This window comes from Neophocaena asiaeorientalis, unplaced genomic scaffold (genome assembly GCF_003031525.2).
Source record: "Neophocaena asiaeorientalis asiaeorientalis breed wild unplaced genomic scaffold, Neophocaena_asiaeorientalis_V1.1 scaffold432, whole genome shotgun sequence".
NCBI classification, from domain to species: domain Eukaryota; kingdom Metazoa; phylum Chordata; class Mammalia; order Artiodactyla; family Phocoenidae; genus Neophocaena; species Neophocaena asiaeorientalis.
Genome location: NW_020174549.1, coordinates 1,065,010 through 1,090,683, shown reverse-complemented (window position 1 = coordinate 1,090,683; position 25,674 = coordinate 1,065,010). Strand labels below are relative to the sequence as shown.

The 25,674-nt window shown below is 40.4% G+C and overlaps 1 protein-coding gene across 1 annotated transcript; it reads left to right on the top strand.

Moving 5' to 3' along the window:
• Positions 1–5,671: 5,671 nt before the first annotated feature.
• Positions 5,672–23,858, top strand: DNAJC25 (DnaJ heat shock protein family (Hsp40) member C25). Its single transcript, XM_024757274.1, has 4 exons — positions 5,672–6,066; positions 18,589–18,741; positions 20,789–21,259; positions 22,641–23,858. The coding sequence occupies exons 1-4, from the start codon at positions 5,734–5,736 to the stop codon at positions 22,761–22,763; spliced, it is 1,080 nt and encodes a 359-aa protein (XP_024613042.1). The 5' UTR covers positions 5,672–5,733; the 3' UTR covers positions 22,764–23,858.
• Positions 23,859–25,674: the final 1,816 nt, after the last annotated feature.

Here is a 25,674-nt window from a genome sequence, read left to right as displayed (position 1 = left end):
CAGAGTGACTGCACCTTTTCGTGCTTCCGCCAGCAGTGAGCGAGAGCTCCCACTGCTGCACACGCCCCTCAGCGTTTGGTGTTGTCGGTGCTCCGGATTTTAGCCATTCTAGTAGGTGTGTAGTGGTATCTCGTTGTTTCAATTTGCATTTCGCTGATGACATATGATGTGGAACATCTTTTCATATGTTTATTTGCCATCTGTATATCTTCCTTGTTGAGGTGTCTCTTAAGCTTTTTGGCCCATCTTTTAATCAGGTCTTTCATTTTCTCATTGTTGAGTTTTAAGAGTTCTCTGTATATTTTGGCTAACAGTTCTTTATCAGATGCGTCTTTTGCAAATATTTTCTCCCAGTTTGTGGCTTGTCTTCTCATTCTCTCAACACTGTCTTTCACAAAGCAGAAGTTTTAAAATTTTAATGAAGTCCAACTTATCAATCCTGTCTTTCATGGATTGTGCTTTTGGTGTTGTATTGTTAAAGTCACCAACATACTCAAGTTGAGATAGCTTTTGAATCTGTGATTTTATTTTTAAATTATATGTGCATTGAGCATTTTTCTTCTTCATTTGGAAAAGAAAGATTTTGAGACTTCCTGCAATGTGTGTGAATTAGTTGCGAGTGCACTTGCAAATCTGCAAATGTTACTGTTAATAGAGACTTCTATTTTGGAGTAAGTATGTGTGCTTAGTCTGTGACAAGTTAACGTCAAATGAAATAAAATTAAGTTTATGGAAGTTTCAAGTCCATATTGATACTAGAAAATTAATTGTATTCCATATGACTTTCCAATACTGTTTATCAAAACTTAGAAATGCTGTAGAGGTCAATCTCAGTTACCAGAATCCAAAATTCAGCTGTCATCAAGTTGCTAATCATGAACTCTGTTTTAGGCTATAAGTCTTCTAACTCATTGAGGTCATTTGACTAGAGATTGTCTGTGAGGAAATCACTGTTTACTATGCTATCGTTTCTCCTTTTATAAAGAAATCCAAGGAAGAGATAAATAAGGAATAGAATGTATAGGTTACATCTCAAAATCCCATGTTTGCTCATCTAATCTTGAAATTTGGACTAAAATAGAGCCAAAGGCCAGAGATTAGATAATAAGGATGTTTTGGTTTCAGACGTTATTGCTCAAATAATTTAATATTGGTCAACACAACCCTAACTGTGTTAGGGTTTTGTTGATTTATTGAATGTGTTTTTACCTAAGCAGTTGAGCCACAGGAGGTAATAGCTCTTAAACCCCATTCCCCGGGTTCTAGTATGAAATGAACCAATGATTGATAAGCCTCCCTGCTTCTTCTAGTAGAGCCTTGGGAAAGAAAGTCAGGAAAGAAGTTCTGCTCTGTGGACAACGGTTGTGGGGAAAGGGACTTCCCTGGAGGCGCAGTGGTTAAGACTCTGCACTCCCAATGCAGGGGGCCTGGGTTCGATCCCTGGTCAGGGAACTGGATCCCACATGCATGCTGCAACTAAGAGTTCGCATGCCACAACTAAGGAGCCCTCAAGCCACAACTAAGGAGCCGGCAAGCCACAACTAAGGAGCCCGTGAGCCACAAGGAAGGAGCCCATCTGCTGCAACTAAGACCCAGCACAACCAAATTTAAAAAAAAAAGGGTTGTGGGGAAAACATGACAAATGGGATAGCCCTGTGGTTGCAGTTAGTAGTACATCCATTCCTATTGGATCAAGATGTAGGGCTTTTTACAAATACTGTTGGATTCAATTAGCTGTTATTATTTTCTTGTTTTACCCTTATCTGGTTTTGGAATCTACATTACACTAACTTCATAAAACGAGTAGGCAGGTTTTGAAAGTTGTCTATTTTTTTTGTAACAATTTGTTCTTTTCAGGAGAACAGTCTGATGACTTTTTCAGTCATCAACAGTCTGATGACTTTTTCAGTTTCCTTAATGTTTATACAAGCACCACTTTTGGCATTTTATATATTTCTAGGAACTTTTGCATCCCATCCATGTTTTCAACTTACTATCTATTTGGTGGTTTTCCTAATATTTTATTCTAGATTCTGTTTCATGGAGTTTTCTACAATGAGAGAGATGAAATGAAACCTGAGCAGGTCAGCACTTTTCAAACACATCGTCCACCTCTCTGAGTAGGGTAATTCTGTCCAGGATGTAGCACCCCCATGACTAGTCTATCATCTGACTCTTACCAGGCCTGGCCCTTCTGTGGTCCTCCCTGGTTGCCATCTAGTTTGTCTTACCTTCTCTCAGAGTTCTAACCCCCGCCTAGGCATCCTCCTTGATGATGCCTCATGGTTAATAACCAAAAGGGGTAAAAGAGAACTCTAAGGGGTATAGAGGAAAGAAGTAGTAAATGCATGCTTTATAGGTACAGGATTTCCTTCTGGAGTGATGAAAGTTTCTGAAACTAGATTGTGGTGATCGTTGCACCACTTTGTGAAAGTACTTCATGCCTCTAGGTTGTACACTCACTTTAAAATGGTATGCCTGAAACTAATATAATACTGCATGTCAATTACACATCAGCATAAATACATACATACATACACTGGTTCAGATGGTAAATTTTGTTATGTATATTTTTCTACAATAAAAAAAAATAATCTCAGACTTGGGGCAAGAGCCTCCTCTGCGTTTCTTAGTTCCCTATTTATTTCCATTTCCCTCAGTCACAGGGGTAGTGGCTACCCTTTGTATTTACTATTTTTAAAATTTTCTGTTATGTGTAAACATAAAATCTACCACCTTAGCCATTTTAAAGTGTACACACACTTTTGTTTCACAGTTCTAGAGATTATAAGTCTGAAATCAAGGTGTTGGCAGGGTTGGGTCCTCTTGGGACCTCTGAGGGAGAATCTCTTCCACGCCTCTCTCCTAGCGTTTAGTGGTTGCTGGCAATCCTCGGTGCTCCCTGCCTTGTGGGAGCATAACTCCAATTTCTGCTTCTGGCTTCACATGGTTGTCTTCCCTGTGTGCACGTCTCTGTTTTCTCCTCTTATCAGGTCGCTGGATTCAGTGACTTCATTTTAACTGATTACATCTGCAAAGACCCTGTTTCCAAATAAAGTCATATTCACTGGTACCAGAGGTTAGGACTTGAACATATCTTTTTGGGGAGACACAATTCGACCCACAACAGGAGTCATCATCAATGTGGTGGCAAAGAAAACTGATGCCACACAGAGAAATCTGCACATAGACCTGTTTACTTGAGGAAAAAAAAAAGTCCCCGTTTCCTTTTCCAGCCTTGCAGTGTGCTTCAAGCACCCTCTACTGGCAGAGTTTAACATCCAGCCAGCTGGCAACAGGCAAACGCAGCCTGCAGAGTGCCGTTCCCTGGGGCAAGGGATGATGGGCTTTGCAGCTCAGAGGCAATAAATTCATAACAGCCACAGACTAAAGTTCTGTCTGCTTTGAAGTGAGCCTTCCCTACGTTAGTTTTAGCTTGACTACGGAGCTCTAAATCGGCTCTGGGACTAAAACCTGGGAAGGGAAGAGTCCAAAGAGAGGAGATGCTTAGGCTAGGTCTGGTGGGTTATAGGAGGTTGGAAGACCTTGAAGTGGGAAAGGGATGATATTTTAGGGAGAGGGACCAGTATGGGCAGAAGCAAAGCATGGGAGACCCTAGGTTGTTATGGAATTCTGAAAGCCACGTTAAGGTATTTGAACTCTAATCTGAGGGTGAAGTTGGGTAAGAGTAACATGACCAAATTTGTAATGTAGAAAATTTCCTTTATCTCCAGGCAGCATGGGAACTCCTGTTTGGGAAGGAGAGCTCTGAACAGGCAGCAATGAGCTTCTATGGGAGTGTGCACAAAGGAAGTGGACTGGGAAACCTGCATAGCTGAAGAACCTCATGGGAGACAAGGTTCAATGAGAATCGTCAAATGTTTCAAGTATGGAAACAACATGATCTGATGTGGAGATGGCTGGCATCTCAAAACACAACACGTATCAATGAATGCATCATCTTACACTCTACGTTTGTGTTCCTTATTTCAGGAATGGCACCTGATTTCCTAATCTAGAAACCTTAGTGTCATCAGGACTCAGTGCTCTCCTTCACTCCTCTACAACCAATGATTAAATACTACCCATTTTGCTTCATAAATGTGTCTCAACTTTTCTCCATTCTCAATGCTACTACCTTGAAACACGCCTGTAGCATCTCTTACTTGGACTCTTATAACTGTCTCATAACGGTCTTCCTGATATCTCCCAGCTCGTTTTCTCAGGCAGGGTAATTGTTCTGAAATGCAAATCTTAAGGTGTCACTTTATTACTTAAAAACTCTACGCTGGCTCTCCATTGCTCTTAGGATAAATAGCAATTTCTTCAACATGGAACAAAATGACCCCTCATAATCTGGCTTTTTCCAGTTTCATCCCCTCCACTCCTCATCCCCCAGCCCCACCCCCAGCCCAGCCATATGGATTGTCTTTTTTTTTTTTTTTTTTGCTGTACGTGGGCCTCTCACTGTTGTGGCCTGTCCCGTTGCGGAGCACAGGCTCCGGACGCGCAGGCCCAGCGGCCATGGCTCACGGGCCCAGCCGCTCTGCGGCACGTGGGATCTTCCCAGACCGGGGCACAAACCGCGTCCCCTGCATCGGCAGGTGGACTCTCAACCACTGCGTCACCAGGGAAGCCCCATACTATAGTTTTAACTTTATTTTGTTCCATTTTCTTAAAAGAATTTATTATTTCTTAAAGTTTATTTGCTTGTTTATTGTCTGTCATCCTCCACCAGAATATATGCTCCTTGAGATTAAGAACCTTGTCTACCTTGCTCACCACTATGTCCTCAGAGCCTACAACAGTGTCTAGTTCATAGTAAAGACTCAAGAAATATTTACTGAGTGAATGATAGAAACAACTTTTTTTGAGGTAAAGTTCTTCATGTTGCTATAGAGTCCCATGCAATATTTTGGACATAATATACTAAAAAAATGTTTATCTGAAATTCAGATTTAACTGAGCGACCTGCATCTTTTCTGGCAGCCGTACCCCCAGAACACATTTGAGAATATGTGGATACATTTTTGATTGTCACGACTGAGGTGGTGGTACTACTGGCATCTAGTGTGTAGAGGCCAGAGATGCTGTTAAACATCGTACAATGCATAGGACAGTCCCTACAAGGAAAGGAATTATCCAGACCAAATGTCAATAATGCGGAGGCTAAGAAACCCGTAACTAGATGGCCATGAACTTTAAGGCAGAGAGCGCCTAGAATCTCTAAGTTAAACTTTCTTTTGGAAAGGGAGAATGGAGTTAGTGAGACGGAGTCGGGGCTGAGACCCAGCTTTAAAACCCAGGGCACACATCTTGAGGCTGATAACCAGAGGGCAAGAGGGCCAGACTACCAACCAATGGCAGCAAACGAAGTCATGATGCCTAAAAGACTGCCTGGGAAGGGCACTGTGGACAGTAAAGCACTCTGCATACACTGGTTAAGTGCACCTCAGACACAGAGACATCCTTTAGGTCCGTCCACCTGAGGACAAATCCTCTGGCCGCTGGGACTAGGAACGCGTTCACAGACATAGCGGAAGCAGCCGAGCGGCTGAGGCGTCCCGCTGCTCCCCTAGCAACGGTCGTGACGGAAGTGGCTGAAGCAGCCGCGCCCTGTGCGCCTGCGTGGAGGCGCCGCGTGCTGACGTGGATCTGGGTCCAGCAGCCCAGCCGGGCGCGCGGTGGAGTGCCGGGGTGCGGCTGGGCTAGTGGAGCCGTGGCCCAGCCGGGATGGCGACGCCGATCGCTCCGCGCCGGGGAGCCGGCGCTACCGGCCGGGGTTGGTTGGTGCTGCTGCCGCCCCTGCTGCTGGCGGTGCTGCTGCCGCGGCCCGCGGCGGCCCTGGTGGAAGGGCTCTACTGCGGCACGCGGGACTGCTACGAGGTGCTGGGGGTGAGCCGCACGGCAGGCAAGGCGGAGATCGCGCGGGCCTACCGCCAGCTGGCTCGGCGCTACCACCCCGACCGCTACCGGCCAGAGCCCGGCGACGAGGGCCCCGGACGGACGCCGCAGAGCGCTGAGGAGGCCTTCCTGCTGGTGGCCACCGCCTACGAGACTCTTAAGGTAAGCCTGGGGGCGCGGATGGGCTGCGAGGACCCGCTGGCGAAGGGAGCGGCGTGGCCCCTTCGGCCCCTGGCCCGTGGAGCGAGGCTCCCTGTGACTCCGGCGCCGGGCGCGACCACCGCCACCACCCTTAGGACGCTCGCGCTTCCCCACGTGAGAGAGCGCATATGGCCCACTGACAAAGATGGGAACCCCCTCGGTCTTGGAGGGCAGCCAGCCCCCTCCTTTTTGTTACAGTCTTTTTTATGCAAAGCTTTGGGTTTCTTACGATTTAGTGAAAATGTTTTAATAACGTGCAGCTCACTCTCGGAAAGCAGGGTGATTATTATTACCAAGATCTGTGATAGAACACAGGAAAGGGCTCCAGTGACAGTGAGATCGCCCGAATTTGAGTTGACAGAAACTTGGTTTCTGGGGATGGTATTAATTGTGACATTTAGCTTGGGTTTAAGGATGTAGAAAAATACTAAGAACACCGGATGTTTGACTCCGGCTCTGAACACCCCTGTATGACCTTGGATAGTGACTTAATAGGTCAGAGTACCTGTTTCTTCGCAGACACAATTAAGGCCATGATGCCTGCTCCACGGGTTGTTATGAGGTTAAATGATGAATGAGTAACCCCCTATACAGGACCTGCAAATAGGTGCTTAATGACTTGGGTTTCAAGACTGAGAATTTCTAGTAGGAAATATTTGTGAGTATATGTGTAGTCATCTGCCAAAGGTTTTATTGAGTCTTGTGGGGATGGGGAGATTTAGCTTGATCCTGTTTTCTTCTACTGCTGGGAAAAGCAAACCATAAGAAATCACTAAGTACAAAACATATTTGGTGGAAGTGTTACTGCTTCAAGGGCCCCATCATGCTAATGCAACAGCAGTTGCAGTTGTAGGGTACTTTTTTCTAGCTTTTTCTTTTCTTTTTGAGGCAGAGTTTTCCATGTTGCTGTATCGTCTGCTTTTAGTGACTACTTTGAGTGGGTATGCTATAATTTAAGCATGGATTATTTTTCCAGGTTAGATTTCCAGAGCTGAAAACACTGAGTCAGGGAGTTAATGGCTTACTTTCCAGAGCAGTTTGGATAATATGGAGTCATAAAATTCACTAAATCCTCACCAGCATTGGTGAGATTGTAATTTTTATTGGCAGTTAACTGAGGAATGGGGGGTTTGGGAAAGTGCTGAGGCCAGAGGGCTTGGTTGCCTATTATTTGGGATAGAGAGTGATTGAGGAAAGACTTCAGAAAGATGGGAAAGAACTTCATTCAGGGCAGCCCAGCATGTGAAGCTCCAGTCTGCTTTTCTGCAGTGAGGAAAGATAGTGGTCCAGACGGCCATCCAGAAGGCCTGCCACTGGTCCTCCAAAGCCCTCGTGGCACAAGAGGGAGCACTGGGCAGGTGGAGAACTTCCAGAAGAGAGGCAGCAGAAACAGTGGCAACTGTTCCCTTCTGCTGGGGTTGGAGATGGGGAGATTTGGCATGAAAATGGTGAGCATGATAGTAAATACAGACTATAGAAAATCTGGCCGGGAGGAATCCCAGGACTCTAAATATTCTTGCCATTTTCTCGAAGAGACAAATTCAGAGGCTGATCTGGCTGTAATGGTTGCCTCTAAATGCTGCTACGAGTTTAGCACTGATTTGTCAGCTAATAAAAAGCTCAATAAAATAATGTGTCCACTCAAGAACAAGGAACTTTGAAGCAGTTAAAAACTAGTATGTCTGGAGAAAGTAACACTTACTCTTGATTGGGACAGGTTTGTGGTAGCTGCAAATGCCTCCAAACAGGAAACTAGAATTGTAGTTGCACTGATGGAGGGTGGGAGAGAGTGTTCTATAGCTTCCCCAACCCCACTCATTATTACTGCAGGAGAATGGAAATTATCTGTGAGAGAAAAGGGGTGTCTGGGCTTGGTTTGGACCCATGGAAATCAGACTTAGTTGGGCTCTATGAAAACTCCCATGTTAAATTTATAGAGATAGACAGGGGTTCCACTTCCAAGTGGAACACCTTCAGAAACTTTTTAAAAAACTTCATTGAAGATGCTCTCTCCTGGAATAAGGAAGAGGACTTTGACTTGCCATGTGTGGAAGAAGTTATTAAAAACAAACAGGGTGGTCTGATTTTATTGCTGTCATAATGGAGAATTGTGAGAAGGTTGCCGGAAGATATCATTTCTGGGTAATGCAGAGATATGATAAACTGGGGTCATCCCCTTGAGGCAACAGGGATGCAACCACTGTTTTGCTTGGATTATATCCACAGACTGGAAAGAGGGCTTGTGAGGGATAAGAGGTCCACCTGGCCTTTACTACGAGCAGGTCAGATAGAATAGTGGGAGAAGCTGATAAGTTCCAGTGGCTCTGGAATGAAGACGAGCCACAGAAGCCTACCTGAAATTCCATATATCATCTCATGGGGGCAGCAACTGCAGACCTGGGACCGCATTTCATTTCTATTTGCTCTTTTTGTTATACACTATATATTGCTCCATAAAGAATAGCAATAAACCCTGTGAGAGCTGAAAAGGAGGGAGGGCCTTGGGAAGACTGTGTCCTCCTTCACAGCCATGTTCAGTTATTGCTGGCATATGAAGGGAAAAGTTGATTCTATATTTGCTTTGTAGAATGCCCAGGTAGATTCCATCTCTGGAACAGTGTATCTAACAGAAATTGTTTCTTTTGTGAAATCTGAAATAAATTAGTTGTAAATTCATTGGAGCCAGGAGCTTTTTTCTCTCCCCATAATTTTTTGATAACCTTCTTAATTTCTTATTCTTGGTGTGTTCAAGTCTCTTAGCATTTTTAACATGTATGATATAAAAAGCTATATTATATCCTCATTATAATCTTACAATGGTGTTCCATCAAAACTTATAACAACCAAGCATCTCTGAATAACCAAAATGAGAATTATATTTGTGTAAGATATAGTGGATTTATGACTCTGAAGTTGTCTTGGTTAAATAAATGTGCTTTGAGAGAGAGTTTTTTTAGATGGAAATTGTTAAAAAATAAGGATACTGACATAATTTAAATGCAGTTGGTCAGACAAGGAGATATTATCACAGTTGGTCATTGTTTTCATAGCAACAGAGATTCTACCTGTGAATAGAGAGATTGAGAAAAACCAGAAAAAGAAGGACGGGTAATAATGGAAGACAAAGGGACCTGTCAGATGCTTTTACCAAGTCATGCTTAGTTCATGTTCTGAAATAACTTAAACCTCTAGATCTCAGCAGGACTTGAAACCATTATGATTTCACACACTGCTTTATATTTGTTTCATAATATGAGTTAAGCCGGTGAAATAACTATTTAGTGTATTTGACTACTGGGGATTCAGGGACACATGGACTTTGGAAGTTAAGTAAACAGACTCTCACTCGCTGTGTCAACATTGGATCTTTTTATGTGGATATAGCACTTATCACACTGCACTGTAAATCCTGAGTAGCCCTTCTCCCCTCTCCACTAAACTTCATTTTTGCATGTATATCCATGGCACCTAGCACAGTGTCTGGCACATAGATAATGAATGCTTGTAAAATAAAAACTCCTATCTGGAGATAGATTCAGATAGGATGGAAATCGAAAGTGGATTTCTGGCGTTTTGACATTGTTATGTGAAGCCTACTTTGGCATTTTACCCCAAATTAATTGTAGTCTTAAAGAGCGGTACAGATAAAGTAGATTGGATGGGTATGAATGAAAAATTCCTGCATGAGAGAAAAATTATACTTCTGTTTTTAAGGAGAAATTATTTTCTCAGGGTTTTTGAGAACATTAATTATTTTTGATATAGATACAAACTGGATGAATTAGATAAAATGAGAAGGATGGCATAGAAATAAGCAGATGAGGAAACAGGTGGTAAGGACGCACTTAGAAAAACTGCAATTGGTAGAAAATGGTAGAGTTGACAGCATTTTGCAAGATCATGAGAGAAGAACATAGAAAAGGTCTTGGAGGTATTACTGGCGTGCAGGTTATCTGATAAATTGAACGGATGTGTAGAGAGAGCCTTGTGCTCCTCCAGCCTTGTCTTGGCAAGAAAGTCACAGGAACACATCAGTTTCTTTTTGCCAGTCTGGTTGATGTAGCAGGGCTTTAGCACTTAAGAATGATTTGACAAAAAGGGGATTATGAACTTCCTGCCCTGTTATGGTTACTGTTTATTGTTCTCCCTTTGTATATTCGCTTAACCCTTTCTCTCACTGGTACTGACATAGGTGCTGGGGGAGGAGACCATAACAATGAAAAAGGCATAGTTCCTGCCTTTAAGCTTTTAATATAAGAAGGATACAGATACTTATTGTTTGGTTATTATTTATCTAAGTTATATAATAAAAACGTGTAGATTATATTGCAGCACTGAGAGAACACAATTATTTCTTCTCAGGGGATTGGAGAAGAATGCACTCTTTGATCTGGATCTAGAACAATCCCCAAGGATTGTGGAGGGACATTTCTGATAGAGAAAAGTCTTGATCCATGAAAACATAGAGTCATGAGTGTGCAAGGCTGGTTCCAGGAATGAGATATAGGATCACTTCTATTATGCTTTTCCCTGGAACTGTTCGTTCTGGAGGAAAAAAATTAACTGCACTTATTGCTAGTACTATTTTTCTTTTCCAGCATCGATCCAGATTTTAATCAGTCATTCATAATAATTGGGTATTCATAAAACTAATAGAAATGATGTAAATTTCTATCACAGTTGTGAGGCTGATACACAGCCAAGTTAAGTCAGCTTGATGGCAGATAATTTTCATTTCATGTGCCAACTGTAACTGGTCTCGACTCCATGTAACACTTGTAAATTTGGGGGCCTTGTCTGGGTTTAGTGGAAAAGATGACATGTTAAACTGTTCTCCCATGGGCCCAGAAGAAGGGTGTGGTACCTTATGTGCCACATGTGCTATTTCTGCTATGAACCCATAAGTGTTTTTCATTTTTTACTCATCCCTTAAAATTTCACCTGTTATTCCCTACTTATGGCCAAGGTTGATTATACCTAGTGCTTTGTTTAAATCTAGTGCTGTGACTACCTGACACATGATGGTATCAACAACCCATCAGAGCTTTTTTGAGTAACACAAAAATGACTGAGTTGATATAATTCTAGCCAGAAACTAAGCACTTGACGTTTTAATTTTGCTTGTGCGAATTTATCATGGGTAAAAAGAATATTCTGAGATAGTCACAGCACAAAGACCCTTACTGTATTTTTAGAGACTGTAGGGGATCTACTGTTTCTAGGTTAGAAGCCAGTCAGGTGCATGGTAGGGAGAATGTTTCAGGAGACTGGAAATAGTTTGGGATCGACCCTTTAAGCTGTGTTCAGGCATGTGAACCTGATGTATTGAAGAGTTACCACAGGTTTTAAAGTGCATAAGTAACACAATCTGATGTCTGTTTCAGAAAGAAAGTTCTGGGAACAATATGGAAGATGGGTTGGGGGAAGGCAGGAAGGTATTCTTGGCTGAACTCATTTTATTTCCATCTTAGTCTTCTGGAATCTCATCATTCCTCTTTGGTAACTTAAGAATCTCTTATTTGGTTCATTTCTCATTCCTTAATTTTGCTTCTTTTAAAGCTATGGTCACATTTTTCTTCTTTCCTCATTGTTGGCTATCCTTACTTCCTCGTCCCCCTTTCATTTAAACTGTCATAGACTGACATGTGCATCAGCACACGTTCTGGAGCTGTTCTTCCTAAGATGAAGGGCTTTAGCACTAAGATGAACAGTGATGCTCTAAGCATCAGATCAGAGGGCTGCTCTTCCTTTTGGAACTATCTGTGGCATTTGATGTTGACTACGTAGTTCTTTAAGCTGTTCTCCCTTGACTCCCTTCATGTAATTCTCTCCCCTTTCTCCAAGCTTTCTAGCCATTTCTTTTAGTCTGTATTTCTTTTCCTCTGCCTTCACTGTAAACATTGCATTTCTTTAGAGTCCTGTCCTTTGGGTACTCTTCTTTTTATTTTCTAAGCTCGTCCTGATGAAACTCAACTACATCCTTGACAACCCTGAAATCCGTGTATTCTCTAGGTTCATATTTTTCAATTGTCTCTCATTTGTAGCACAGGTACCCAAAATTACACATGAAACTAATCCTGTTTTCTTTGTTAAAGCATACATTTTAAAAGAGCTTGACTCTTGTACAAATACAAAATAAACACATGTCAAAGATTTTATTTAACTCATTAATTAATGAGGGAACCAGTAAGATATTAAAACTGGTTCAAAAGAGAAAAAGTGCCACACAGTTTACAGTCAAGACAAGGAGTGCTGAAATGCCTGTAATACTGGCCAATATGACAAGGCAGTTATCAGTTGCCTTAATTCCACTGGTCACAATTTGTCTTTTTGTGAATAAGAATTATTTGCATTACTTCCAGTTTTCCACAAGTTACTTCTTTCTCTACAAAGTTAAAATAGACTTTTCAAAGACAAATAAAGGCACACCCCTCCTACAGGAAAAGATAATCCTTGGAGGCTCCAGACACTGAAAAGCTATCCAGTAATTTTCTTTCCTCCCCACTTCAAAATCTTCCACAATTTTCCCCTGCATCTTCTCCACACTTGCTGTCCTCTTCCTTTATTCTTAGAATAACATGGTTCACACAGTGACTATAATTAGAAACATCAGTATCATGCTTAACATGATTGATTCCTGTACCCCTTTAATCACTAAGTCCTATTTGTTCTACTTCTTAGTGTCTAAAATCTGTTTCTCCCTCATTCCTTTCTTTACAATACTATCAGAGTTATCGTCCAAAAATATATACTTCTACTCAATGCTATTTATTTTTCTCATACTTGAAAACACGTTATGTTTGAATAGCACAGACAGTAACACCCTAACACTTCAGCATGGCATATAAGATCCCCTGTGGTTCTTATCCAAACTTATCTTCCTGGCCACATTTACTGCTCCTTTCTTCCCTAAACTTCCCCAGTGCTTAAGCTTCACTGAATCTGTTCTATACACTGATGCTTCTGTACCTTAACACTTGCTGTTCCCCTTGCCTGGAACAAATTTTACCACATCTTACTTGCTTTTAGGATCTAGCACTCATTTCATGTCTTCTGTGAATCCCATTACCAGTGGTCTCAGGCACAGTTAGTCCTTAGTACATTGAATTGTGCTCTTCTTGCCTGCTAGATTCTTCTTGTAGATGGGAGAGTTACTGAGGCTAGGTCCTTAATTTATTTGTTTTTTTAATCCTCCTTTGTGCTCGGCACATGGCTTAAGGCCCTGCATAACTATTTTCTGAACTGAAAATAACTAAGGTTTTTTAAAGCTCAGGTAACCAAGCAGATGGCAATACCGTTAACTGAGACACAGGAGCAGATGTGGGTTTTGAGCATGTTGAATTTGAGATATTTATGTTACATTTAGGGAATGTTCAGGAGGTACCTGAAAATAGTAGGAGCAGGGAGAACAGATCTGAGTGTCACTCGTATATGATATATAGGTGATACTGCAAATGATGGAAGTTGCTATAACCACGTGTAGACTGAGAAGAGAAGACGTAGAAGATAGTTGCACGAGTGGCTGGTGGGTAGGGAACAGGAAGAGAAATGAAAACTCAGAGCAGTTAACTTTCTTCCTCTTTAGTAGGGTGTAATGGCCTGGAAAGAAATTTAGGGGAACAGATGTTATTTTTTTAAAGGATCATTTGTATGTGTATTTCTCTTAAAAACAGGATTACTATATATATTTAAGAATGAACAAACTATTACTATATTTTCATATATTATTGATTCTTGGCCTTTGCCATTCTAAATGGTTTCTATTATTTGTATAATCAAAGATTTTTAATGTGAACCTGGCTGCAATATCTAATTATTGCAATTTATGTTTATTGAAATCAAACAATTCATTATTTCTTTCAAGGACAAGAACATAATATATTTTTGCCTCTGGGGAGGGGGGAATGATCATTTTCATAAGAGAAGGAAGGATTCAGTGCTTTCTTTGCTTGTGGGTTTCCTCTTGTTCACTTTTGATCTAGATATTGGTGGTTATGTTCCAGTCCTCCTGCATATGCCCAAGAGGATTGGGAGTGGAGTGGACACCAGCAGAAGCACCATTTTTTCCTGTAGAGATTAGAAACAAGGAGCTTATTGCCCTGCTTGTCAAGGCTCAGGACAGAGAGGAGGAAGAAACAAGTATAAAGGTTTTGGTTTTGGAAAGAAGTTGGAATCTCCTGACCCTGGGACCTTAAGATCCACAAAATTGCTGAAAGAAAAAGTACTACCTTATTGAAAGGTAAGATATTACACTGTTTTAAGGTTTAAGCTATTTTAGCCACATTAGTGTATCTTCATAAGCTATGAAATCAAGCAGTCATTTCTGCCAAGTCCAAGTTTTTGTGGCCTAATCACCCGTCTCGCCTTCCTGGTGAGATGGAGACCTGTGTGGCTGGAGAGATGTCTAGAGTGAGGGAGAGCCTTTACAAAATTTCATTCAGTTTTGAAATGATATTTATTGAATGCCAGGCACTGTGCTAGGCCTTGGATATACAGAGATTAAGGAATCACCCTACCTGCCTTCTAGAAGTTCTCATTCAAGGAAAAGAAAAAAACTGATGATTACAATGTGATAAGTGCTATAATAAATAAGTAATAAGTGTAATAAGAGTGGTCTAAATCTGTCTACTAATGTTTATGTTCTAAAGGATTAATAGGAGCACATGAGGTTGGAAGAAAGGCATGGGCATTTGAGTTAAAGTGAATTATCTGTTCAGTCATAGATATAAAAGAGCATGCTGTACTTGAAGAACACACCAAATTCCAGAAATTGCTATCTGAATGTTTGCTATGGGCAAAAGAAGGGAGAGTGATAAGATGTTTCTTAAGTAGGTAAGTTTGGGTCAGTTATGGAGGCCTTGTTGCATGACAAGGAAAATTGAACTTACCTTACTAGACACTGGGAAGCATTGGACAGAACAAACAAAAAAACTGTGAGGCTACTTTAGTCCCAAGATGGGTAGGAAAAAAAATATATATGGTATTAAAAATAAAAATATGTAAGAATGTACATGAAGCTCTCTAATTGGGTCCCAGTCTGTCTTTTCTTTTTTGCTAATATTCCTGGTATCCTGTGTTCTTATTAGGTTGATTCTAAACTTAGTAGGCTACTGAAGAGTAGGACTTTGACTTAGATTGTTGAGAATCCCTAACTCTTCAATTTGTGCCAACCTTGAACAACCTTGTAAAGTGTATTATGCATGCCTAAGCCTAAAATCCATTTTCTTCATTCTGGAGAGAAAGCTTTAAACACATTAAAGAAAGAAGACTATGGCTGAATAAACGCTGTAACAAGGAGATCGCAGACCTTCTTGTCTCTAATCATGACCAAAACAGGGTCATGAAATTATGGTGGCCCCAAGGAAAAGAAAACCATTCTAATAGAAGTCAGACTTGACCCTGAAACCTTTTACAGGGATGAGGTAGTTTGAGGACTCATTACAGAGGGCCCTGAATAGACCCTACAGGCTCTGGTTACAGTAGAGAGGCTAGACATAAGGTATAAATTTTGGAGTTGCTGGTACTGGAGCATTAGCTGACCATCCTGTTAAATGAAGCTCTGTCACAAATCTAGGGACCAGTGAGAAGATGGTGACTCTGGGGGAAGATATGGGTGAAAAACTTGAAGAAGGATATCTGCATTCTGTGGACTGTGACCTTCACTAAGATAAGAGAACAAAGGAGAGAACAGCCACTAGACGCATGACATTCACAGAGCAGATTTCAGTGACACTCACAGATCTTGCTGTATACTTCAACCAGGAGGAGTACAGACAGAATGGGCAATGGACTGTGCAGAGATAGTGATGCTGGAGGACTGTAGGAATCTCATCTCAGGGGGGCAGTTAGTTTCAAAACTACTTGTAATCTAGTTGGAGCAAGGAGAAGAATCGTGTTTGAAGAAATACATTTCAAAAAGCATCTGCCAAGATTGGGAGGCTGAGTATAAAAGGCAACGAATTCAGGCCAGAAGCAGAGCATATCTATAAAATTAGCCAAAAGGGCAAAAAAATGGAGGGAGAATGGAAAAATTCTCAAAGGATGTCTTGAAGTACTCAGAATGAAATACATCAAGGGACATAGGCTTTAGTCTTCAGAGCTATCTGTATGACCTGTAACATTTTACCCTCTTTCGGTTAGAAACTCTAGAATATGATGATGGTTTATAGGAGGAATGGATTGACAGTTGAGGCGTGTGGCACGCAGCTTGCGGGATCTCAGTTCCCCTACCAGGGATTGAACCCAGGCCACGGCAGTGAAAGGCTGGAATCCTAACCAGTAGGCCAGCAGGGAACTCCCGAGAAAGTCTTTTCTAATGGAAGAGAACATACAAGGAGTGAATTTGAAAATAATATCAGCCTGAGCTCAGCTTTCCTTATATAATAGATGATTCGCATATTGGCCCTCCATACAGTGCCATGGAATAGACTTTAAATATATTTACATCTAATTATACTAGATACTACTTCATCTAGCTTCAAATTCTAGTCAGAGGTAAAAAATATTTTGAATGTAATGAGCATAAGAAATGTTACTGAGGGCTTCCCTGGTGGCGCAGTGGTTAAGAATCCGCCTGCCAATGCAGGGGACACGGGTTCGAGCCCTGGTCCGGGAAGATCCCACATGCCGCGGAGCAACCAAGCCTGTGCGCCACAACTACTGAGCCTGTGAGCCACAACTACTGAAGCCCGCGCACCGAGAGCCCGTGCTCTGCAACAAGAGAAGCCACCGCGATGAGAAGCCTGCGCACTGCAACGAAGAGTAGCCCCCGCTCGCCATAACTAGAGAAAGCCTACTCACCATAACTAGAGAAAGCCTGCGCACAGCAACAGAGACCCAACGAAGCCAAAAATAAAATTAAATTAAAAATAAATAAATTAATTTTTTTAAAAAAAGAACTGTTACTGAGAATGTGCTCATTCAAATTCAGAATTCTTAATAGAAAATATATAATGATATTAATGGGTACAGGAAAGATTTATCATTAGCAAACTTCTTATTTTAAATCTAAGAAACAGCATATTGGAGGACTCGGGAGGAGGCCCTGAACAGACCCCAGCGCCTCTGTGGTAACAAAGCACTAAGTGCAGATTTTGAAATGTTGAGCTAATAATCTGCAACTTTATGTATGTTGAATAATTAATTTATCATAGAAAGAAGTCATCTAGGTTAAAGAAAGATTTTTTTTCATAACGGTTTATGTTGTATTCACTTATAGAGAGTAAAGAATTTGCTGTAGTTTCAGTCTTTAACATTTTTTTTGGAAACAAGACAAGCTGAAAAATAGGTTTCCTGTGGGCTTAAAAAAAAAAAAGCAAATCATAACCTAGTTTGGTAGCTTTTCAACCTATGTAGCTCAGTAAAAGATTACCTTTTAGTAACTGGTTAAAATTAGAGAAGGTTTTAAGAAATGCTTTATTTGTGACCATTTGAGCAGCATTTCAGAATGCTATAATTTTTTCAACATGATTAAGAAAGAGCTATATATTACCTTATTTATGAACTGGGCTGTGAAAATGTGTTATAATAGTGAATACTACATATTTTTTTTTTTTTTTTGGCGCTATGCGGGCCTCTCACTGCTGTGGCCTCTCCCGCTGCGGAGCACAGGCTCCGGACGCGCAGGCTCAGCAGCCATGGGTCACGGGCCAGCCACTCCGCGGCATGTGGGATCTTCCCGGACCGGGGCACGAACCCGCGTCCCCTGCATCGGCAGGCGGACTCTCAACCACTGCGCCACCAGGGAAGCCCTGAATACTACATATTTTTAACCTGTTTTTGTATACTGTATGTCATCTGATATACAAAATAACCCTGTAAAATTAGTAGGGCAGCTATTAATATCTCTAATTTACAAGTGAAGAAGAGTGAGGCTCAGAGAGGCTAAAATTTTTGCCTGATATCACAAAGCTAGACTTTGACCATTACACTGCATCGATGTCTCAATGTTTCCTTGGGATGAGCATAATTCAATTTTGAGGGCATAGACTGGTTTTGTCTACTTTTTTGTTGTTTTAATCATTGCTTTCAAAAGAAAACCTTCTATACAAGGTTGGGAAATGATTGTGAATATATACAACAGAGATAAACATTCTTTTTTTTTCTATCAGCAGTTACTGAGAGTAGGTGTCAACATGCTCTTAAATTATAAGAACATGGCGACATCCTTATTAGCACCACAGCACTGGCTAAAAAGGCATGGTTCATTGCTACTGAAGTGTTTTTATTTTTTCCAGGAGGACTAATACTCCTCAAGAATTTGAGGAAATTTTTTTATTATGCTTTATACCTAGTATTAAAGTTCTGGAAACAAATTTGTGTATCCCTTTGAGGAATTATGGGAAATTTTTTGATTTTAACAGTTTGTTCTTTTATTCAGATTGATTACATAATTACAAAATTCTAGATTTGACTTTAACAGATTATTAACTAAGACCATTTTATGAGCTGTCCTATGAAACTGGATCTCTTGTTATTTTACAGGATGAAGAAACTCGAAAAGATTATGATTACATGCTGGATCACCCAGAAGAGTACTACAGCCATTACTACCACTACTACAGCAGGCGCTTAGCCCCTAAAGTGGATGTGAGAGTTGTGATCTTGGTCAGTGTGTGTGCTATTTCAGTGTTTCAGGTGTGTATTGATGGATGTGTTTATCTATGTGCATGTGCAGGAGTGCACGTTGGCTAGTGCTAGTCGTTAAAACTGAACTAGAAGTACCTTTTTATAGAATTTTACTTCCAGGTGAGATTAATGTTTTATATTAGAAAAATATTTATTTAACCAATTGATAACATTGGAATCTTTGTTGGCAGGCAATCTAAGAAATCATGAATGTCATTATATAACTGTCAAAACCAAACAAACAAAAAAGTCAGATATTTTTCTCTTTTCCCCCTCTAGAGTATTTTCCATATAACAGCCAGAGTGAATGCCAACTAGACCGTATCATTTACAGGTGACCCTTGAACAACATGGGTTGGAACTGCAGTGGTCCACTTACACACGGATTCTTTTCACTAACTGCAGTGCTGACCCGCAGCAGTGCACCTTCTGAGGTTGGCTGAATTGGAGGATAGGGAGGAGCCGTGCATACGGACGGCCAACCATACGCTGCACTCAGACTCTGAACAGGGTGGTGCCCCCCCGCATTGTTCGAGGACCAAACTACCTTCATAGGACTTTTCAATGATTTCCCATTAAACTTGGGGAAAATTCCAGACTCCTTAATATGGCCTAACAAGTCCTGGCACCTACCCACCAAATGCCAGGAGTGTAGAGCTTGCCATCACTGTAACAAACAAAAATGTCTCACACATTTCCACATGACGGCTAAGGGCACTCCTGCTCAGTATGAGAACCACTGAAATAGACTAAAAGTGCTACAGTAACTTTTTATGTTGTTTTAAAATATCACAGAAATACAAGTTTAGCCTGAAATGAGTTTTCCCTACTATTATTCCTCAACTAACCACACCTATCATATCCTCCTCTAGAAGAAAAAAGAAAGTCAAGTGACTAGAATGAAGCAATTTACTAGTTTCAGAATTACTTCTCCAGTTTAATTCCCAGAAATGAAATTCAATCGATATGACAAAAGAATTCCTATTGAAAACTAAAGCTGTATATATATATATATATATATTTTTTCTTTTGGCTGTACACGGGCCTCTCACCGCTGTGGCCTCTCCCGCTGCGGAGCACAGGCTCCGGACGCGCAGGCCCAGCGGCCACGGCTCACGGGCCCAGCCGCTCCGCGGCACATGGGATCCTCCCGGACCGGGGCATGAACCCGTGCTCCCCGCATCGGCAGGCGGACTCTCAACCACTACACCACCAGGGAAGCCCTAAAGCTGTATATTTTAAACGTATCAGCCTTTGTAGTGTTTCCTTTTCAACAGGGAGAGGAAGGGCAACTTTACTTTTCTGTTTTAGATAATGTAATACCTAATCACTTTTTTTTTTTGCTATTCCTAATAGATTGCTACTATAATATTTCAGGATATTATTGGTACAACTGCTGTATTTATTCAGTAAAATAGCTGAAATGTGTGGAGGTACTATATGAGGAGTAGGACTTTTTCTGATAATAAAACCCTTTGTGGTTGAATATATTTATGAAGTGACTTAATGTCTTCCTGTCCAAATAAGTAAAGAGTTCAAACATATTTGAATCTTTCAGTTCAGAATGTGACGAGCGTTACTGTGGTATGTGCAGATGGTTTAGAGTTGCCCGAGTCTATACCCAGGGATTTTTTGAAAGAAACTCCTCACCAGCTAGTTTTACCATTCGATTCTTCCTCCAGTAAGTAGACTGCAACCTTAAAAAAAAAATAGAAGAAAAGGGATTTCTTAATTGTGATCTAGGGAAGAGTCAAATGGTAAAGATGTGAAATGAACAGGTGTGATGTGATTCCACCGATCCATCCTCTGATCCTGGGTGTCTCCTGTGGAGAATCAGTGGCTTTTTGGCTCAGCTCAGGGCTTATCTGACTTATCAGGCCTGGAGATCCCATGTCCACATGGGCATTATTCAACTGTATCTTCAACTTACAGAGTAAGATTTTTGAGATCCCTGTTTTTAATCAGAATAGGTTTTGGCGGCGGGGTGGGGGGGTTGTGTTCACCAAGATGAATTTTGTAATAAAAATTACCCAGGTTTTTTTGTTAAATATTCTAGTTTTTCAGCTGGTGGAACAGCTACAACAAGGCAATCAGCTACCTGGCCACGGTGCCCAAGTACCGTATCCAAGCCATGGAGATTGCCAAGCAGCAGGGATTGCTGAGAAAAGCCAAAGAGAAGGGCAGGAACAAAAAGTCCAAAGAGGAAATTCGCGACGAGGAGGAGAACATCATAAAGAACATTATAAAAAGTAAAATAGATATAAAGGGAGGCTATCAGAAACCCCAGTTCCGTGACCTTCTCCTGTTTCAAATTCTCTTAGCTCCCTTTCACCTGTGCTCATATATAGTCTGGTATTGCCGGTGGATCTATAATTTTAACATCAAAGGCAAAGAATATGGGGAAGAAGAAAGACTATATATCATACGTAAATCTATGAAGATGTCAAAGTCTCAGTTTGATAGTCTAGAAGATCATCAGAAAGAAACTTTTCTTAAACGGGAGCTTTGGATAAAGGAGAATTATGAGGTGAGTAATTACTGTAACCTTCCTTACCAACTTAAAACTAGGTATGTGATGAGATCACAGAAGTGTGCTCAAATTTCTGAAATCGAAGAGTTAAATATAGAAAGATCTTACTTTTGTTGACTGTATGACTATATTCAGTAGTGGAACAGTGGGTTTTTAACCTATCATTTGTCTTTTTAAAAGATGAACTTCAGGGGCTTCCCTGGTGGCACAGTGGTTGAGAGTCCGCCTGCCGATGCAGGGGACCACGGGTTCGTGCCCCGGTCCGGGAAGATCCCACAGGCCACGGAGCAGCTGGGCCCGTGAGCCATGGCCGCTGGGCCTGCGCATCCGGAGCCTGTGCTCCGCAACGGGAGAGGCCACGGCAGTGAGAGGCCCGCGTACCACACACACACACACAAAAACAAAAGATGAACTTCAAATACTTTAATTTACTAATGCTAAAAATTTACAGTTTGGTCTAATTTGTTGTGTTAAACTGTACTATGAATTGCCAGAATGATTTGGCAAGTAGATATATTCAGCCTACTTATAAAGAACATAAAAATGGAAGGTAACATGGTAGCTTCTAAATTATTTGATAAGTTTTCACTTTTAAGTAGTTGAAGCTGCCCACTATACAGTAAACTCTGTCTGTCATAGAGTGCTATCCTGGGCTGAATTATCACGGCATTACATGAGGTTATCTTAGTTGTTACTTCCTGAAATTTGGAAGTAAAATAATTTCTTTCTGAAATTTGATATGGCTGTGAAATTGGTTATGAAAACTTGTCCATTTAGCTTCAACTGATATACATGAAAGGTTATAGAAATGAAAGATGTTCTTTGTTCTTAACCTCTGTGGTTTATTTAACCTTCTTTGGGAACTTTAAAAATATTCTGAAAAACCAATAATTATCATTGAAGATAAAATTAGTTGTAAGTTCAATTTGGAGACAACTGTATTTATAAGGTCACTTTGTTCCTTGGTTAGGATCAACAAAACTGAAAGTCATCTATTAAATTTACAGAGTACCATGTTAGAAAAATAAACTGTTGACTCTTTAATATTGGACATTAGTCGTAGAGAGGAAATGTTTAAACCCTTTAAACTCAGCTTATATATGATTTCAAGGAGGAAAAGAATGTATTTCCAGGTTACAGAAGTCAGTGAAAAAAATTACGAGTTCTTGCACAAGTTATTCTTTTTTATTTAACACTGAACATTAAAGTGCTTAATTGCTTAGTAATCTTAGGTGCATGGTCTTCAGAAGACAAACCAATACATTCATTGGAAACTTTTACCTAAAGTTATATTTGAAAAATATAAACATGCCATAAAGCTAATGACAAATGTTTCTCTTTGGATTGTCAAGTTAGTTTATGTTATTTATACTTACAGGTCTACAAACAGGAACAAGAAGAGGAACTAAAGAAAAGATTAGCAAATGATCCTAGATGGAAGAGATATAGGAGGTGGATGAAGAATGAAGGGCCTGGACGGTTAATGTTTGTGGATGACTGAAGATTGCTGGAATGCTACTATGCCAAACCTTCATTGTGATACTATTTTCATAACTGAATTATTTTAGAAATGTACTGACTGTTCCTCAGCAGTAACTAAAACTCCTCAAGTATTTGATGAAACAGTATAATGTAGAAATTTAAACTTTCCCTTCAAACTTTATACATAAGACATTTATGATTGTTCAATTTTTATAATCAATTTGTGGATTTTGTTAAAAGATTTGACATGAAGATTTATTAGTTGCCATTTAAAAATTTTATATGTTTGGTTAAAAAATTTGACATGAAAATTTATTAGATACCATTTAAAAATTTTATGTGTTAAGTGTTTATTCTTCAAAAGTGTTTCCTTATTTTGTTATAGTGCTACATTTTTCTGCTTTCGTGGCCTCTATTAGTTTCACAAAACATAAAAATTATAACAGCGTTTAATTACATTTTTGAGTGTCTTTCTAGACACAGACTTCTTCAGCAAAATGATTCAACTATCATGTCATCTTTATGACAGTCATTATAGGTTTGATTTATGTTCAAAATATCTCTCTAGGAGAGTCTTCTGCTGGACTGTCTTTATAATATCTCCCCCCAGTCATAATATTCTTACTAAGATCAGAAACTCTCCAGGAGAGTGAATCTACCTTCATGTCCTTGTAGGATGACCTTGATTACAGTCATTATAGGACTATAACTGTATCCTCAAACACTTCTCCAGAAAGAGCCTTGTAAGAAGGTCTTCTGTACCACAGTATTGTTTTACCCCCCTTCAATTAAAAAAAAAAAGAGCAGAAATAGTGTCATGAAAAGTTCATATATTATGAAGTCCCTGAGTGGTGAAAAATACATTTTATGTGAGCATATTTACATGCATATAAACCAGAAAGAAGGGGTGCATGGCTGTGTGCTGTTCTATCAAACAATGAAATGTAAATGTTTTATACGTGTGAAAGTGAAAGTAATTCACACATAATTTGACTGAATCAAGTATGATACTGCAGCAAAGTATCGAAACACATTCATGGTAGTGAATCAATACTCCTGTTAAAAGACATATCCCAGTCCATCATATTAATAAAACGGTTGCAATATATCAAAAGTTTGTTGGTATGACATTTTAAGTCAAAGATTAACGTATTGCTTTTGCATTATATAACTGTAAAAGACATAGCATAAAAGTGTAGCATAGTAGCTATGCAGAATCTGTTTCTATTCAAAGTAAACTAGTCCTTTCAAGAGCTCAGCCCAAATATGTGACACATACAGAGATGCAGGAGGGAAGAGTTCCATCCTTGCTAATATAGCAAAAGGCCTGAGGTGGGTTATTTAGCCTGTGAGTGAAGGCCTCAATTCCTCATTAGAAAATTAGGGGAGGAGTTTGATCAGATTATCACTAAGGCCTTTTGCAGCTGAAATTATATAATATTTATATTTTTGTAAACTTCAGATGAAAGTGTTTTATGCATTCATTCTTTTTTGGGAGGGTGGAGAAATTACAGTGCTAAATTGTAGGAAGCTGTGCTTCAAACCCCAAATGCCCAACTCTAAACCATAGGTAAATGCCTTTGAAAAGTGCTGTGGTTGCAGTCAGTAACCCCTGTCCCAGTGAAGATGTTACCACACCCGTGCCACACAACAGCATTATCACCTAAGATTAGACGTGGGTACCATATGTTATGCAGAACAGAAAGAAATGGAGGCTCTTGCCCTTCTGTTAAAATTTCAAATAAATTTATGATTAACTGTATTTCAAAAAAACCTAGTGATAAGGAAAAATAGGAGGACTGAATATGTTAGCATTCATAAAGGTTGGCTGATAAAAACTATGTATCTTTGGATATTATTTTGCATATATGCTAGATTGCTGTATTTCTTTCTGTCTTTATATAGAAGTCATTTCTGGAATTGTTCCTGGCAGCCTGCTCACTTGGTAAAAGTTTGGTTGGTCTTTTGGAATCATGGTCACTGTATGGGTGAGATGCATGGACTCTCCTTAACGGAAGGACTATGATTCTTTTCTCCCCTTCCCTCAACAAAATGGCTTTATGCTTCAAAATCCTGGAGGAAAGGAAGGGCAATTAGTTGTGTCACAAGTGCCGTTCACATATGTTGGGTATCTTTACTATCTCCATACTCTGCCAATCCCCCACCAAAGAACCAAAAGCTTCTCCATTTCAGAAACACTTGGAGAAGAATCCTGGGCAGGGGATCCCAGAACCCCACTATAGTTAGAAAATTTCTCTTGTGCTTCATTTTAGGGCTATCACCATTTCCTCCTTGCTTGGAATTCAGGGGTTTATAGAGCATAGCTGCTTATTGCTTTCTATTATCACTTCCTATAATTGAGGTCTGTGCTAAAATTACCCTTAGGGTTACTTACATTCATGTCAGATATCCTCACAGCAGTTTCTAAAACTGACCCTTCCCTCACTGGTCTTATTTCTTTATGAATTCTCCAAGTTCTACAAATCCTGGGTTGCAGTTTCATAACACATCTATCAAGTAGGGGCCATGAGTAGAATTTTAAACACTACAAGTGGTATACAGAAATTTAAAATGTTACATGAAAAAATAATTCAGTTTATAGAATTAACTATTTTAGTACTACTGAATTTATGTTTAGAAAAACAGTAGTTTTATTTACTTTGAGATTTTTTTGGACTGAAATGGCAGGAAACTTTTTTTTTTTTTTTTTTGCGGTACGCGGGCCTCTCACTGTTGTGGTCTCTCCCGTTGCGGAGCACAGGCTCCGGACGCGCAGGCACAGCGGCCATGGCTCGCGGGCCCAGCCGCTCCGCGGCATGTGGGATCTTCCCGGACCGGGGCACGAACCCGTGTTCCCTGCATCGGCAGGCGGACTCTCAGCCACTGCGCCACCAGGGAAGCCCGGCAGGAAACTTTTAACACCCACACAT

Coding starts and splice junctions, on each gene's coding strand:
- DNAJC25 (XM_024757274.1), top strand. CDS start 5,734: ATGGCGACGCCGATCGCTCCGCGCCGGGGAGCCGGCGCTACCGGCCGG. Junction 18,742..20,788: donor GTGCTATTTCAGTGTTTCAG/GTGTGTATTGAT, acceptor TAAATATTCTAG/TTTTTCAGCTGGTGGAACAG. Junction 21,260..22,640: donor GGATAAAGGAGAATTATGAG/GTGAGTAATTAC, acceptor TTATACTTACAG/GTCTACAAACAGGAACAAGA.